Source organism: Callospermophilus lateralis, chromosome 5, assembly GCF_048772815.1.
Source record: "Callospermophilus lateralis isolate mCalLat2 chromosome 5, mCalLat2.hap1, whole genome shotgun sequence".
Lineage (NCBI taxonomy): Eukaryota > Metazoa > Chordata > Mammalia > Rodentia > Sciuridae > Callospermophilus > Callospermophilus lateralis.
The window spans coordinates 115,920,263-115,939,256 of NC_135309.1; the positions used below are offsets into that span (position 1 = coordinate 115,920,263).

Sequence of the window (18,994 nt, forward strand, 5' to 3'; positions counted from 1 at the left end):
GTTGAACATTTTTCATGTTTTTTTGACTATTCATGTTTCTTCTGTGAAGTCCCTGTTCAGTTCCTATGCCCATTTATAGATTGGGTTATTTGTGTTTTGGGTGTTAAGTTTTTTGAGTTCTTTATATATCCTGGAGATTAATGCTGTATCTGAGGTGCAGGTGATAGATATTCTCCAATTCTGTAGAGTCTCTGTTCATGTTCTTGATTCCTTTGCTGTGAAGAAGTTTTTTAGTTTGATGCCATCCCATTCTTGATTTTACTTCTTGTGTTTTAGGAGTCTTATTGAGGAAGTCTCTTTCTGAGCTGATATGATGGAGAGTTTTTCCTTCTACTATGCACAGGGTCTCTGGTCTAATGCCAGGGTCCTTGATCCACTTTGAGTTGAGTTACAATGTATCTCTTGCAAGTAGATTATTGTAGGGTTTTTCCACTTAATCTTTTTATCTCTTTTATTTAATGGGAGTGTTTAGGCCATTTACATGTATATATCCTTCATTTGTTATTTAACTTATAATCTTCTGTTACTTCCTGAACGTTGTATGAAATTTATAGTACTTTAATTATCTCCCTCCTAGTGTTTATGTGTACCTCTTTTAGTTTCATTTATACATGACATTATTAACATTTTTCATTTGAATAGTCAGTTAAAAAATTATAGCCAGTCAGGGTGGTACATACCTGTAATCCCAATGACCTGGGAGGCTGAGGTAGGAGGATTGCAAATTTGAGGACAGCCTCAGCAACTTAGCAAGACTCTAAGCAATTTAGAGACACTCTGTTTCAAAATAAAAAGCGTTGGGGATGTAGCTTAGTGGTAAAGTGTCTATGTGTTCAATCCTCACTATCAAAAATAAATAAAATAAAATTACATATTTACCTTTTCCAGTGCTTTTCATTTCTATGTGTATAGTTCAGTTGCATTTACCTGGAATCATTTTGTCAACCTGAATAATTTTCTGTAATATTTCTGGTAATACAGATTCAATGGCAATAAATTTTCTTTTTGTCCATAAATGTCCATGTTTCATTCATTTTTTAATCATTCCTTGTTGACCATAAGATTTTAAATTAGCAGGTATTTTTTCCCAATACTTTTTATAATGTCTTATGGCCTCCAAAATTTATGTTGTAATGTCAGATATCAGTAATGTTGTATACCATCACCACAATCACCCTACTAACCATGCTCTACTTTTAAGTTTTTTATCTTTGTTTTCTAAGCAGGTTGATTATGATGTGCTAAGGTAGTTTTTTCTTCATATCTTTCTTTGCTTTACTGAGGTTCTTGAACATGTTAGTGGGTTCTTTTTAAATCAACTTGAAGAATTATGGATAATAGCTCTTTAAATATTACTTCTGATACAGACTCTTTTTCTTCTCCTCTTTGGATTCTAATTACTTGTATGTTGTGTATGTTAGACTTTATTTTCTGTTTAACCTTTCTGCATCTTTTATACTCATAATGTCATTCATCCATAATTGACAGATATCTCCCAGTCAGTAATAAAATGCTTACCTCTTAGAGGTTTTCAACTTTATGGAATTTCAAGTCATTTAATTCTTTTTACTCCCTTAGTTCTTTGACATTTTCAAAATTATTATTTGTTTTTGAAATGGGAATGTAGTCTGCCAAAATTTCTACATCCTGCTTGAGAGCAGAAGCCTCACTTAGTCCTTTACTAGATAGTTTAATCTTAAATTTAGGTAGTATTCCTTATATATTTTGTAGTATAATACTTGGTGACTAGTCTGAGATTTTGATTTGGAAATCATATAATATAGACTATAGCTGGGACAATTTGAGTGAATAAATTTTGAAACAGGAATGTATGCTTGTTTCTCCGCTCCCCCTGATCAAGCATGATTTAGAAAGCTAAATCAATTACCCAGTCAACAATGGTCTGAAAATATTAAATAGAAGATTCCAGGAATAAATTATTCATATTTTTAAGTTGTACTCCATTCTGTGTAGCTTGAAGAAATCTCATACTGTTCTGCTTCAGGGCTTGAATTGTCCCTTTGTCCAGCATATCCATGCTTTATGTACTGCTTACCTTTATTTTGTTGCTAACTTAGTTATCATCATGGTATTGCAATACAGGCCTTGAGTAACTTTATCAAAAATAAGTAAGTGCAAGAACAATGATGCTGGTATTTTTCATATGCCAAAGAGATTTCCCAGAGCTCACAAACTTTAAAATGAGAAGGAAGACTTTCCTGTATTTGGTTGGGAAAGGGTATTCTGGTTATGAAGGAATAGTACGTTTGAAATAAAGGTTTGAGAGAGATTTTCTATAGTCCCTGGGGCTAGAGTACATTTTGAAAGAGGAGATAAGGCTCGAAAGACATGTAGGAATCAGGTACATCTTTAAAAGGATTTTTTTAAATTGCGGATGTGGCCACAACAATGAGTTTATGTAGTGGACTAGAGATAGTTATTGAAGTAGAAGAGCCTCTTCAAGGTGTTAATGTCACAAAAAGAATGGCAAAATATGGAGAAAAGGGAAAGGTAGAAGCTACACGAATGTGGGGAGATAAATTTTGGTTTCCGTTATGTAAAAAAAAAAAAGATCAGAATCGTGTACATAGATTTTTCATAATCTAAGGCCAGTTCTTGAAGTGAGTGCTGTTACTGAATATGTCGGGACTTGCTGGCACAGCAAGTGGTAGATTTAGATAACTTGAGGCTTAAAAGGGAAGCTTTGTCCAGTCTAAAATTAGTTTTGGGGAATGCCTCTTTTCTCTCTCTCCTCCTCACTCCCTATTCTGTTTATTGTGGAAGTCAGAAAATGGGCAGTGGCCACTAGAGAGGACAAGTTTAGTAAAGAAACTACAGTCCTCAGGGAAAGTTCAGATTTCAGTGAAAGCAAAGGGATACATTGGATGAAGGAAGTATACAGTAATGAGTCTTGAGGAATTTGTTTACCATTGGAACATTAGATTATAAGGATGGAAAGAGGCATTCTCATATCAAACTTGATGCAATAAATTTAATAAAAAATTTAGTTAAACATTAGATAAACCTCCTTTCATCTGGTCCCCAGGGGATTTAATTTATACTTAAGGATTTGTATGTTTAGCAAAGTTTGTTTTGCTATGTACTTTAAAGTGTGCTCTTTTAATCCATTTCACATAATTTTAAGTATCTTTTGAGTTATAATTTATCACATGTTTAAATGGAAAATGATTTAAGAAATTTGTGTTTTAATTTTTCAGAATGCAACTATGTTAAAGGTGAGGTATGTTGGTTATAGGAAGTGATCTAATTAAAAATTGTTGTGTTCTCATATTTTAGTTTTTATTTTAATTTAAAGGAAAACAATGTTGCTGTTTAAGATGTTTGTTTCTTTTTGACAAAGGTATGAAATTATAGCATATAACTTTTTTTTTAGATTTGCAACAGCTGTGAAAAAGTTTGATTTCTTGAATCCACTCTTGATTTTTAGTGGTGACTGCTTAAATCCTTCAGTTTTAAGTACAATAACAAAAGGAAAGCATATGATTCCTATATTAAATGAACTGGGAGTACATTTTGCAGTTTTTGGTAAGTATTTGTAAGCCTCTTTTTATTACTTGAAATCTAATTTACATACTGCTTCTAGAATATTTTATGGAACAGGAGTTAAATAACTCTGTTTATCAGTTTATAGGCACTAAGACAGAGCCAGTTATCAGGACTGTTCAGTAAATATGAAAATTTGTAATCAAACCTGGGTTTGACTTTATATGATAATATTTTTAATTGTGCCTGTTCAAATGTAAAAAAAATATTATCAGAGTACTTAAGATCATGAATTTTGAGTTATCTGGGCCTGGGCTTGAATATGAAAGAGGAAACTATGATTGTTGAAAACCATTGTACTAGCAGTACAGTCTGGGCTGTATAGTGTTTGACTCCCTCTCTGAAGAACGTACAGATTTTCCATAAGTGGTGTTATTTTCAGTTTATTTGAATTGTTTGTAACACAAATCTATAGTTGGTTGATTTCAGTGTTCTTTTTATAGACTTTTTGGGTGGTTTCTATTCTAAGAAGGCCTGACAAACTTGTTGGTTATATTCAGCTTATTAGTTTTGCTAAGTATTATATGCAGTTTGTTTTGACACTTTAAATTATTTTTAATGAATTTAGCGCAATTTTGAGAGTATAGAAAGTAGCAAGACATGGTAAATAATCACTCATAATGCCATAATTTTATGTTAACATTTTGTGACATTTCCTTAAATGTGGCTAGTTCAGTTGAGGTGTACTGTAAGTTTAATATACATACTGGGTTTTTAAGACTGAAAACAGAAGAACGTAAAATATCTCAATCTTTTTTTGTATTGATCTCATGCTAAAATGATAATACATTGGAATATTATGATAAATATATATATATATATATATATATATATATATATATATATATATATTAAATTTCTTTTACCTATTTCTTTTTTAAATGTGGCTGCTAGAAAGTTTAAAATTATACACATTGCTTATATTTTGTTTATGTTAATGATAGTATGAAGTTTAGCATAGAGAGGCATATCTAAGCGTTAAAAAGGGAAGGGAGGAGTTCTGTGAAAAGGTTAGTTGGTAGATTACATGACCTTCAGTAAACTATTATCAGCCATTCTGAAATGACTGAAGAAGAAGGAAGAAATCTAGGGAATATATACCCTGTTTGCTTTCCTAATCAGTTCTCAAATTTCTGTGTCTATCATTGGTTTGATCTAATAGGAAGCTGGCAGATAAAAGAGCCAGCTAATGAAGTCCGTAGAAGCTGGACTACCTAAACCTAGAGTAGGATAGTAAAAGGTAGAGAGTAAATATAGAGGAGTCTACTGAATATTTCCATCATAATTACCCCTTTGAAATGCATTGTAAATATATTTTTAAGGACTCTACATCCTATTTTATGTATTACATTGTATTATGACTTTATCAGGAAAAGTCATAATGTTCTCTTAAGTATGGGAATTATTCAGGATATATAGTTGCATTTAAATAAAAAATAAATGAAACAGAATTGTTGGTTGAAATAGCAATCAAACAATTAACTGAATATTTTTAAAGTGTTTCCCAGAATTTGAGAAACTTTTAATAGTTTTTTATTTGCATGACTTTAAAGTGTTTTATTGGTGCATTATAATTATACATATAATAGAGGAATTAATTGTGCCATTTTTAAACCTGTACAAGTTATGTTTTGATGACTCATTCCTCAGCCCCTCTTCTTTACCTCCCTTCCTCCCTCCACCTGACACCATTCTTCTAGCCTACTGGTCTTCCTTCTCTTATTATTATTTTAAAATTAGGCATTATAATTATATATAAAACAGGATTCATTGTGATATATTTATTCATAGACATAGCATAATTTGGTAGATTTTGTTCCCTAGTACTTCACTATGCCCTCCGTTCTTCCCTCGCTCTGGATGCCTCTCCTCTATGCTGTTGGTCTTCCCTCTGTTTTAATGAGATACCTTCCTTATTTCTTCTTTTTTGCTCTCTTGCTTCCATATATGAGAGAAAATATTTGACCCTTGACTTTCTGAGTCTGGTTATTTCACTTAGCATGATGTTTTCCAGTTCCATTCATTTATCAGCAAATGACACAATTTTGTTCTTCTTTATGTATATGTATGAGTGAAGCTCCATTGTACATAGAACACATTTTCATCTATTGAGAGACACCTAGGCTGGTTCTGTAACTTGGATATTATGAATTGTGCTACTATAAACATTGGAATATATGTACCATTTTAGTATGCTTTTAGTTCTTTTGTATAAATACCAAGGAATGGGGTAGTTGGGCCATATGGTGGTTCCAATCCTTGTCTTTTGGGGAATTTCCATACTACTTTTCAATGTGATTGTACTAATTTGAAGTCCCACCAACATCCTCACCAGCATTAATTATTTATATTCTTGATGCCATTCTAAGTGGAGTGAGGTGGAATCTCAATATAATTTTGATTTGCATTTCTCAGAGTGCTAGGGATGTTGAACATTTTTTCATATATTTGTTGGCCATTTGTATTTCTACTTTTAAGAAATGTTTGTTTTGATTATTTTCCCATTTATTGATTGGGTTATTTGTTTTTTTTGTGTTTTGGGTTTTGGGTTCTTTAAATAGTGTGGATATTAATTGCCTATTAGAATAATTTATTGTTCCTTTTCTCTGTCTATATTCACTCTCTTGGTGTTCTCATCATATTTCTGACTTCAAATCCTATTTGTTTGCTGACTCCAAAATCATATATTTGATCTGGATTGCTTGCCTCAACTCTGGATCTTCTTAACTAACTGCTTAATTGACATCTTGACTTGGATATTGAATAGGTCTGAAACTAACCCCTCATTCCCCAACAAAATATTCTCCTCTGTAGTTGTGCTTTCTTAGTTAATACAACTCCATCTTCTTCATCCTTGTATCTGTTAGGTAAAAACATCTTAGGTGTCATTCTCTTAGCAGCCTCAAACCAGTTTTCTAGCTGATCCTACTGGTTCTGTTTTTGAAACATGTTCAGAATCTATTCAGTTTGTCCTATCTACTCTATCACCCTGGTTTAAGCACCTTTATTTCTTTTCTGGATTATTACCAGAAAATGGTTTCCTAGTTCTGCTTTTGCCTTCCCATAGATTATTCTCATCACACCATCCACCATCTGACATTTCGAAATGTCAGATAATGTCCTTTTTCTACTAAAAAACTCCAGTGTCTCCTGAAGTTAGTCTAAGTAAAATCAAGTCTTCACAGGCCAATCAGACCTCATATGATCTAGCATTCCATTACTTTTGGGATTCACATAATATTGCTTTGTCACTCAACTTACTTTGCTGGTGCTGTTTTGTCAGTCTTATATTTCTCAATCACTATTGGAGTATTCTTAACATAAATTCTTTGCTTTTGCTGTTCCCTCTTTCTGATAAACTCTTCTTTCAGTTATTTACATGGTTGGATTTTCTTGCTTAAATATCTACCCAGAGTTGCCTTCTCTGAGGACCCTATTTAAAATTACACCCTTAACTTTTGTGTTTGATCTGCCTTTCTTGTTTTACTTTTTTCCCAAAGCAGTTATTAGTTTCTAACATTTTGCTTAATTATTCTTTGTTTGTCTGCCTCATTCGATGAGAATAGAATTTTTTTTCTGTTTTTCATTTGCTGTATTTTTAACACCAACAGTAGTGTCTGGCATGTTGGAGTTGCTCAATAATAGTTCTTTGGTATATGAGTGAAGATATTTATTTGCATTGTTTTTAAGGACATGAGATTACCCCAAGTTGCTTCATAGATTACACAGTCTTATATAGTTAAGTATTAATTTGTGTTAATATAATAAGGTTCAATACAATACAAATGGTTCAGAATTAAGTTATACAGTCTTAAATAGTTCAATGCAGTTTCAATATTTATGCCTTAAATAAGAATGGGAGATATTACATGCCACTATCTTAACTATCTTCTAAGTGAGTGTACTTATAATAAATGAAATTGTGATATTTATAGAAAACTACTAGACTTTACCTGTCTTTACTATATATGTTTTTTTTCTTTTTAAATACACTTTATGTTTTAGAGCTCTTTTAGGTTCACAGCAAAATTGAGAAGAAGATACAGAGATTTGTCATTTATTCCCTTCTCCTGCATATGTATAATTTCTTCCATTATCAGCATCATCATTCAGAGTAGTATATTTGTTATAGTTGATGAACCTACGTTGACATATTTTTGTCACACAGAATACATAATTAACATTAGGGTTCATTCTTGGTGCTGTATATTCTATGAGATTGAGCAGATTTATAATGACTTATATATGTCTTTATAGTATCATAAAATAATTTCACTGCCTTAAAAATCTTCTGTTCTGCCTAATTCATCCTTCCTTCCCCTATAATCCATGGTAATCACCAATATTTTTCCTTTATCTGCAGTTTTGTATTTTCTAGTATATACATACATTATAGTATGTAACCTTTCTAGATAGGCATCTTTTGCTTAATAGTAAACATTTAACTTTTCTATATCCTTATTGCTTCCCCCACCCTCTTTTGGTTTTGGGGATTGAACCCAGGAGCATTTTATCACTGAACAAAATCCTCAGCCCTTTTTATTTTTTATTTTGAGGCAGGATCTTGCTAAGTTGCTTAGAGCTTTGCTAAATTGCTGAGGCTGGCTTTGAACTTGAGATCCTCCTGCCTCAGCCTCCCTAGCCACTGGGATTACAGGCATGAGCCACACACCCAGCTCCCATATATTTTAATGGCTTGATGATTTAATAATCCACTGTCTGGATGTAATATGCTTTATCTACTCATTTACCTACTGAAGGTCATCCTCTTTTCTTTTTATTAAAATTATTAATAAATTTGCACATTAATTGTGCAAATTAATGGGATCCCCTGTGTCATTTTTTGCATGCATATATTATGCATTATGTCTACTCTCCCTTCTACCTCTCCCATTCACTCTGCTTTTCTCTCTCCTTCAGACCCCCTTTTCCCAAACGCTAATGATGTCTCAACTTTCAGGTCATCTTTCCCCATTCCCCGGTATACTGTTTTTCTATGTCTGTGTTATTTCACTTAATATGATGTTCTTCCATTTTGCTCATTTTCTTGGAAATGACAGGATTTCCTTCTTTATTGCTAAGTAATACTCCATTGTATATATGTACCATATTTTCTTTATTCATTCAACTGTTGATGGGCACCTGGGATGATTGCGTATCTTGGCTATTATGATCACTGTAGGTATTTCTTTTGTATGCTGACTTTGTTTCCTTCAGATATATGCTCAGGTGTGGTATAGCTAGATCCTATGATTGGTGTATTTTTAGCTTTTGGGGGAAACTTTGTATTCTTTTTATAGTGGCTATACTAATTTATGTTTCCATCAATAGTTTATAAGAGTTCATTTTTTCCCACATATTTGTCATCATTTGTTGGTTTTTGCCTTTTTGATAATAGCCATTCTAACGGATGAGATGAAATCTCAATGAAGTTTTTTCATGTATTTTATTTGTTTATAATTTTTTTCACTTACAATATATTTATTTTGGATATTTGTACTACTTTTTGAGAAGTGTTAATTTTCCAATTTTTGTTTGGATCACTTATTTTTTGTTAGGTTTTCTGAGTTCTTTATACATGAAAGACATCTTGATTGATTCCAGGTTTTGACAGTTATAAAATAACTGTTTTTCAGGTGTTTATGTAGATATAAATTTTCAACTCTTTTGAATGAATATGAAATGTATGACTGCGGGTCATATAGTGAAAATGTGTTGTAAAAAAAACCCTGCAAAACTGGGCTGGGGTTGTAGCTCAGTCGGTAGAGAAATTTGCCTAGCATGTGTGAGGCACTGAGTTCGATCCTCAGCACCACATAAAAGTTAATAAACAAAATAAACATGTTGTGTTCTTCTACAACTAAAAAAAAATTTAAAACCTTGAAAAACTATCTTTAGAAATGGCCATATCATCTTGCATTCCCAAAAACAGTGAATGAATTACTTCGTTCTATGTCTTTGTCAGATTTGGTGGTGGTAGTTTTCTGGATTTTGGTTATGTTAATAGGTTTGTAGTAATACTGACATAATTTGTATCTGTGTGATGACATACAGTTGCATTTTGTCATGTGTTTTCTGACCTGTTAAAGACTTTGACTCATTTTTATTTAAGTTGTTTTCTTTTTTATTGTTGAATTGTAAGAGTTCTTTATAGATTTTGGCTAGCAAACCTTTATCAGATATGTCTTTCACAGATTTTTCCCCCTAATCTTTGGGTTATCTTTTCATTGTCTTGACAGTGTCTTTTTCAGAAGGGAAATGTTTATTTTAATGAAGCCCAGCTTATCCATCTTTTTTTGCCTTTAATTTTGTTTCTTAAAGAGTCATTGCCAAATTCATGGTCATTTAGAGTTTCTCCTGTATTATCTTAATTTTAAGAGTTTTACACTTTCTGCATTTGAACTGTAGATCTGCATTCCATTTTAATTAACTGTAGTAAAGAATCTGTTCTAGACTTATTTTTTGCATGTGAATGTTCAGTTTTTTCAGCAACATTTGTTGAAAAGACTGTTCTGTTGTCTTTGCTCCTTTGTCAAAGATTCATCTATTGTATTAGTGTGAATCTTTTTTACAACTCTTTATCTGTTCTTTTGATTCATTTGTTTTTTTTTTCACCAATCATCTGTCTTGAATACTGCATGTAGCAAGTCTTTTTTAAGTTGACGGACACAATATCTTTATTTTATACATTTTATTTTTATGTGGTGCTGAAGATTGAACACAGTGCCTGACAAATGCTAGTCAAGTGCTCTACCACTGAGCTATAGCTACAGCCCCATGTAATAAGTCTTAAAGTCAACTTGTGTCAGTCTTCTCACTATTTTGTTGGCTATTCTGGGTCTTTTCATGCTCCATATAAACTTTAGAATAAATTTTCTGATATCCACAAAATAATTTCTTTTCATTGGGATTTTGATTAGGATCTTATTGAACCCATAGATCAATTTGGGAAGAACTAATATCTTGGCAATATTGAGTCTTTCCATGAATATTCAGTATATCTCCATTTATTTAGTTCTCTGATTTCTTTCCTCATGTTGACTATATACATATTTTGTTAGATTTATACCTAAGTATTTCATTTTTAGGGGTGCTAAATTAAATAGTGTTATTTTAAATTTTCTATGAGAAACTAGAATCCTTTTGAAGTAGGTAAGTGTGCTTAGACTCACTAAAATTTCAAATTTGCATATTATTAACCTAGGATTAATTATTCCATTGTATTTCCCCCATATTGTAAGACTTCTTTTCCCTCCTTTTTTTCACCTTAATTAATTTATTTCTTTACACATAACTGAAAGTGATGTTACAGTACATAAGTTATTTACAACTGTGAAAGTAATGTGTTGCAAAATAAATTATCTAGAAGGCAGCAAAAGTCCCTCCTTCTTAATAGGAATAGGAAAAGCATTGGAATGAATCTAACATGGCTTTCTCATGTATATATATATATGAATACACCACAGTGAATCTCAACATGTATCTCTACAAGACTGGGATCCTAATTAGAATGAGATATATTCAGTGTTTGTGTAAATATATCAAAATAGATTTTACTGTCATGTATAAATAAAAAGAACAAAATAAAAATTAAAAAGGATTTTTTGATAATACAATGCTATCTGCATTGCAAAAAATCTGAAAATGAAGGCCTTGAAAACTTATCATATGTAAATGGAAGTTGGAGTAATTCAGTGTAGTATGTGATAAAATGCTTGCTCTTAACACATAGTCTTGCAAGTGTTGAAAATTCTATTGTTTGGAGAACTACAATAATTAAATATGAAAATGAAATAACAAAAAACATTTTGTTTTTCTTTATAGGAAACCATGAGTTTGATTTTGGTGTGGATATTTTGGAAGAATACATGAAACAAATGCATTTTACATGGTTTCTCAGTAATGTCTATGACAGATTTACTTCTGAACCTCTTGGACATGGTGCAGTGAAAAAAATCATTCACTGGAACAATATAAAAATTGGGTTAATGGGATTAGTTGAAGAAGATTGGCTAGATACCTTGGCTACTGTTAATAAGTCAAATGTAAATTATAAAGATTATGTTGAAGTTGCTAATGAAATAGCAATAGAACTTAGAGAAGAAGGAGCAGATCTTGTTATTGCAATGACTCATATGAAATGGGGAAATGATACCAGACTTGCCCAAGGAGCAGAAGGGGTCAATTTGATTCTAGGAGGCCATGACCATGATTATGGAATCAGGAAGGTGAATGACACTTGGATTGTCAAAAGTGGATCTGATTTTAAAACCTTGACAAAAATAGATATAAGACTCTTTGGTGCATCTTTTCAATATGTATTTGAGAAAGTGGACATTTTGAGTTACCTGGAAGAAGATTCACATATTAAAGCAATAGTAAAAGATTTTACTCAGAACATACAGGTATGCGAATTGCTTATATTATTTAAGTACAGACTGATCACATGGACAGTAGTGCAAAATAATAGTATGCAATTAGTAAATAACCAATACTGCAGATGGCATCTTCTTAATAATAATAAACAGTAGTTTTTGCTTTATTAGATTTGGACTTTCATGATCCACTTATATTTTATTTTGGCTTTATAAGTATATAACAGGAATTTTATAAGTATAACAGGAATTTTTATAAATATAACAGGAATTTAGATTGGCTTCAGTGTTTAGACTTATTTAGCAATCACTATGAAAACACTTTTCTGTACTTAATTCTGCAAGAATTTATTTTTTCAATGAAGGGATTATTTCTCAAAGAAGCACTGGGTTAACAAAATTACAGGTGACTTTTACATCAGCTTATAATAACAAACATTCTTTTCTCCCTTCTTTCTTCTTGAATACCATGAACTTTTTTAGGCATTTGAAAGTCTTGGTTTTTTTTCAAGTATCCTCTACATATTGGACAAATTGTAGTTACTTATAGGTGTATGTGTGTGTTATATTTGTAACAGCTGATGGGAAATATAAACCAGGTTGTATTTACATCTTTGAATGCTTTGTTTCATATGACCTTGAGTACCTGAATTGGTTCTGTGTGAATAGAACTCCCTATTTTGATTTTGGTTGGCGTATTAATGAATGGCTTTGTTTGGCTTGGTGTCAGGAACTGCTTTTTTATAGTAGTTTTCTGTTTCTCTAATGTATAGATGGTATTTCTTAAAATTTATGATAACCTTTAAATGTCTTTGAAAAATAAATTATTGTTGAAATATGTATTATTTTGATATCTACTTAGTACATTATTTGGAGAGGAAGAGTTTCCATAGATTATTCAGTTTTGGAGGTAAAGAAGAAATGATTGAGAAGAGAAAAATTAATTTAAATGCTGATAAATGTTTATTTTAGATAGCTTATTTTTTCCCTTGTTTTAGTATATGTTAGAAGAAGTTCTTTGCCCAATTGATATGGAATTAGATGGTCGTGAAATTACTGTGAGAAGATCTGAGAGCAATCTTGGAAATTTGGTAACTAATGCAATGTTGGAAGCTACTCGTGCTGATGTAGCACTACTCAATTCAGGTGATTTCATTATTTAATTTGTTAAAAATAAACACAAAATGACTAAAATTAGATTTTTAAAATGTACAATAACAGTATTCCTTTTTTAATACATGCAAAGTCCTGTATCAAAATTCATTAACTCAATGAGATCAGCGCTTTATTTTTTTGTTATGCTTAGGTACAACATTTAGCATTAGGTACTCTATTTGAAAATTAAAGCATCAGGTTTTTAATTTTTAATGAGATTTGAATGAAAATGTGGCCTCATTGTTATCTCTCTTAAATGTGGTGTGCTATCAAGTTTTGATGATATGAGAAGCAATGGACTGAAATCTTTTATTTAACTTTTGTTCTTTACCCAAGCTCCTACCTGAGCTAAAAGAGGAAGTGATGAGGGAAATCTTGTAGGGTAAATGGGGAAACTGTTCCTAAACTAACCAATTTTGTGTACTAATAGTTTGAAGTTGACTTATCTTGGGTTATGAGATATTAAGATTCTCTATAGAAAATTTCTACCACTTTTTTGAAACAAGCCTTGATCCATATGCTGTAATCTAGAGCTTTAGATACTGTGTATAGTCACAGTGAGTATGGGATAGATGACTTCAGAAATTTAGAATGTAACATCATGTAATATTCTAGCTATAAATTCCTCTTAATGCTATTTCCACTGAAAATACAAGTGATCTTAATCTTACACACAAATAATTAAACTTGTGGAAACACTTCCTAAGAGTGAAATTTGTGTAACTTTAAAATTATTAACTTACAAATTTTTTGTTTTTGCCACCTGTGGACATCTTTAAAAAAAGATGATCTTTGCTTTGGAATATCTTAGGCAAGTTCCTGTCTGAAAACAGGAGGTGAGGTAGTGGCTTTCCAGTTGTTGTATTCTGTAATTTAGGAGAAAATGGTAGCTAATATGAAATTAAATCTTCTAAAAATGAATATGCTAGACATGATTAAGATAGAAGTAAACATGGGGAAGAGATTAGAAAAATAATTCGGAACTTTTATCAAGAGTGGTATATAACTCTGAACTTTTGAACATAAGACATAAAGATGACATTTTATGGAAGAAATTAAATTAAAATGCATATTACTTTTTTCTTTTAAATTATTATAGGTACACTCAGATCTGATCGAATACATCCAGTAGGGAATTTTACTTTGCATGATCTTTTGGCTGTTCTCCCGATAGTAGACCCAGTTTTAGTTGTTCGAGTAACAGGTGCACAGCTGCTTGAAGCACTTGAAAATGGGGTATACAAGTACCCAGCTCTCGATGGGAGGTATGTATAAACATTTCTAATAAGTGACACACTCATCAATTATTTTTTATATAATGAAACTAAAATATATGACTTAACATTTTTAAGGTTTGAATTTGTAAAACTTTAAAATGTTAATGTGTAAGAGTGATGATAAAATCATCTCAAATTTTTAGTAGTGTGAGACTGTTAAAGTATTAGAATGTAAAAAATATACTTCCTATTAAAAATTAGAGTTATTTAGTTGTTTATTGGTATATTTGGGTAGGTCCTTTCAATTTTTAAGTATCTAAAATTTTATTTTTAAAATTAGTTTTCTTATTTGAGAAATAAGGTACTATTTTGTGGTCAGGCTTTATATACAAATCCCACTATAAAATTTGTAGGCAAATCAGAAAAAACTAGTAGACTTAAAGATTTGGGGTGCATCTCTCCCTTTCTCTTTTTTTAAAAAATTTTATTTGTTTTAATTAGTTACATATGACAATAGAATGCATTTATGCACTTTGATATACATAGATGAGATATAATATCTCATTTTTCTGAGTGTACATGTTGTACAATAATATTGGTCATGCAGTCAAATATATACATAAAGTAATAATGTCTATTTCGTTCTACTATCCATCCTATCCCTACATCTCCTCCCCTCCCTTCACTTCCCTCTACCTAACTATTCTTCTCTAGTGCCCCACACCTTATTGTGAATTAGCATCTGCATATTAGAGAAAACATTCAGCTTTTGATTTTTTGGGATTAGCTTATTTCACTCAGCATGATATTCTCCAAATCCATTCATTTACAGGCAAATGCCGTAATTACATTCTTCTTTACAACTGAGTAATATTCCATTGTGTATGTGTGTATACATACACACACACATACACACATACACACACACACATCACATTTTTTTTATCCATTCATCTATTGAAGGTCACCTAGGTTGGTTCCATAATTTATCTATTGTGATTTGAGCTGCTATAAATATTGACATGGCTGCATTACTGTAGTATGCTGATTTTAAGTTCTTTGGGTTTAAACTGAGGAGTGGGATAGCTGGGTCAAATGGTGGTTCCATTCCAAGTTTTCTGATGAATCTCCATACTGCTTCCCATAGAGGTTGTACCAATTTGCAGTCACACCAACAATTTATGAGTGTACCTTTTCACTCCTATCCTTGCCAATATTTATTGTTGCCTGTATTCTTGATAAATGCCATTCTGACAGGAGATGAAATCTTAGTGTAGTTTTGATTTGCATTTCTCTAATTTCTAGAGATGTTAAATACTTTTTCATATATTTGTTGGATGGTTGTTATATTTCTTCTGTGAAATGTCTGTTCAGTTCCTTATCCCATTTATTGATCAGGATATTTGGTTTTTGGTGTTTTTTGAGTTCTTTTATATCCTAGAGATTAATTAATCAGAGATGCATGTGGTAAAGATTTTCTCCCAATCTGTAGGCTCTCTCCTCACATTATTGATTGTTTCCTTTGCTGAGAAGAAGCTTTTTAATTTGAATCCATCTCATTTATTGATTCTTAATTTTACTTCTTACACTTTAGGAATCTTTATAAGGAAGTCAGATTCTAGGCTGACATGGTGAAGATTTAGGCCTACTTTTTCTTCTATTAGGGTCAGAGTCTCTGTTGTAGTGCCTAAGTCTTTGATCCACTTTGAGGGTTTTTTGTGCAGTGTGAGAAACAAGAGGTTGAATTTTATTTTGCTACATATAGATTTCCAATTTTGCCAGCACCATTTGTTGAATAAGCTATCTTTTCTCCAGTGAATGTTTTTTGCACCTGTGTCTAGTATGAGATAACCCTATTTATGTGTGTTTGTCTCTGTGTCCTCTCTTTTGTACCATTGATCCACAAGTCTATTTTGGTGTCAATACCATGCCATTTTTGTTACTATGGCTCTGTAGTATAGTTTAAGGTCCGGAATTGTGATGCCTCCTGCCACTTTTCTTGATAAGGATTGTTTTAGCTATTCTGGGTCTTTTATTTCTTCAAAATAAATTTTATGATTGCTTTTTCTAGTTCTATAAAGAATGTCATTGGGATTTCAATCAGAATTGCATTAAATCTGTGTAATGCTTTTGGTAGTATGGCCATTTTGACAATATTAATTCTGCCTATCCAGGAGCATGGAAGATCTTTCCATCTTCTGAGGTTTTCTTCAGTTTCTTTCTTTAGTGTTCTGTAGTTTTCACTGTAGAGGTCTTTCACCTCTTTTGTTAGATTGATTCCCAGGTATTTTTTTTGAGGCTATTGTGAATGGGGTAGTTTTCCTAATTTCTATTTCAGTGGATTCATTGCTGATATATAGGAATGCATTTGATTTATGGGTGTTGATTTTATATCCTGTTACTTTGCTGAATTTATTTACTAGTTCTAGAAGTTTTCTGGTGGAATTTTTTGGATCTTCTAAATATAGAATCATGTCATCAGCAAATAGTGACAGTTTGAGTTCTTTACATATTTATATTTCTTCTGTCTAATTCCTCTGGCTAGAGTTTCAAGAATGATATTGAATAGAAGTGAAAAATTCTATATTCATTTTCAAGAAAAGTGAAGCTGGAGGATCACAATACCAGACCTTAAATTATGTTACAGAGCTAAAGTAATAAAAATGGCATAGTATTGGCATCAAAATAGACTTGTTAACTAGTGGTACAGCCTAGAGGACAAGAGACATACCCATACAAATACAGTGGTGAAAGAGGACATTCTTGTCTTGTTTCAGTTTTTAGAGAGAATTTTTTCAATTTTTCTCTATTTAGAATGATGCTGGCCTTGAGTTTAGCATATATAGCTTTTACAATGTTGAGGTATGTTTATACTATCCTTATTTTTTCTAGTATTTTGAACATGAAGGTGTGCTGTATTTTGTCAAGTGCTTCTGCATCTATTCAGATGATCATATGATTCTTGTTTTTAAGTATTAATATGAATTATGTTTATTGATATCCATATGTTGAACCAACCCTGCATCCCTGGGATGAACCCTGCTCGATGGGGGTGCACTATCTTTTTAATGTTTTTGTATGCAATTTGCCAGAATTTTATTGAGAAGTTTTGCATCTATGTTCATTAGGGATATTGGTCTGAAGTTTTCTTTCTTTGATGTGTCTTTGTCTGGTTTTGGTATCAGGGTGATATTAACCTCCTAGAATGAGTTTGGAAGGGTTCCCTCTTCTGTTTTGTGGAATACTTTCAGGAGTATTGGTATTAATTCTTCTTTGAATGTCTTGTAGAACTCAGCTGAGAATCCGTGTGGTCTTGGGCTTTTCTTGGTTGATAGGCTTTTGATGGCATTTTCTATTTCGTTATTTGAAATTGATCTGTTTAAAACATGCATGATCTCCTCATTTAGTTGGGTAGTTCATATGTCTCTAGAAATTTTTTGATTCTTCGATATTTTCTATTTGATTGGAGTATAAATTTTCAAAATAGTTTCTAATTATTTCTGTATTTCAGACACGTACATTGATATTTCCTTCTTCATCTTGTATTTTAGTAACTTGAGTTTTCTCTCTTTTTCTCTTTGTTAGCATGGCTAGGAGTTTATCTATTTTATTTATTTTTTCAAAGAACCAACTTTTTGTTTTGTCAATTTTTTCAGTTGTTATTTTTGTTTCGATTTCATTGATTTCAGCTCTGATTTTAATTATTTCCTATCTTCTCCCACTTTTCATTATTTTTTTGTTTTAATTAGTTTTATATGACAGTAGAATGCATTTATGTACTTTGATATATCACATATATATGGGATATAATTTTTCATTCTTCTGAGTATACATGTTGTTGAATCATATAGGTAATGTTAATTTGAGGGCTTTGAGATGTAGTGTAAGGTCATTTATTTGTTGACTTTTTATTCCTTTAATGAATGCTCTCAATGCAATAAACTTTCCTCTTAGTACTACCTTCATAGTGTCCCAGAGATTTTGATATGTTATATCAGTGTACTCATTTACTTCTAAGAATTTTTTTATTTCATCCTTGATTTCTTCTATCCATTCACCATTCAATATAACATTATTTAGTCTCTAATTGTTACAGTAGCTTCTATTTTTTAATTTTATCATTGATTTCTAATTTCATTCCATTGTGATCTGATAGAATGCAGGGTATTATCTCTGTTTTTTTTTTTTTTTTTGTATTTACTAAGAGTTGCTTTATAGCATAAGACATGGTCTAGTTTTAGAGAAGGAGCCATGTGCTGCTGAGAAGAAAGTAGATTCACTTGTTGATGGTTGAAATATTCTATATATGTCTGTTAAGTCTAAATTATTGTTTGTATTATTTAGTTCTATAGTTTCTTTATTTAGTTTTTGTTTGGTAGATCTGTCTAGTAGTGAAAGAGGTGTGTTAAAGTCATTCAGTATGATTTTGTTGTGGTCTATTTGACTCTTGAAATTGAGAAGGTTTGGTTTGATGTACATAGATGCTTCACTGCTTGGGGCATAAATATTTATAATTGTTATGTCCTGCTAATATATATTTCCCTTAAGAAGTATGAATTGTACTTCTTTATCTCTTCTTATTAACTTTGGTTTGAAGTCTACTTTATCTGAGATGAGAATGGAATCCCCTGCTTGTTTACACAATCCATATGAGTGATAAATTTTTTCCTATCCTTTCACTTT

At 31.6% G+C, this 18,994-nt stretch overlaps 1 protein-coding gene across 1 annotated transcript in view; it reads left to right on the forward strand.

Moving 5' to 3' along the window:
• The window catches only part of LOC143400491 (mannosylglucosyl-3-phosphoglycerate phosphatase-like), a 53,066-nt gene that overhangs the window by 13,041 nt on the left and 21,031 nt on the right, over positions 1–18,994 (forward strand). The window contains exons 2-5 of the mRNA XM_076857693.1: positions 3,395–3,546; positions 11,389–11,969; positions 12,938–13,085; positions 14,194–14,359. Coding sequence (XP_076713808.1) covers positions 3,395–3,546; positions 11,389–11,969; positions 12,938–13,085; positions 14,194–14,359 — 1,047 coding nt within the window. The remainder of the gene's footprint in view (positions 1–3,394; positions 3,547–11,388; positions 11,970–12,937; positions 13,086–14,193; positions 14,360–18,994) is intronic.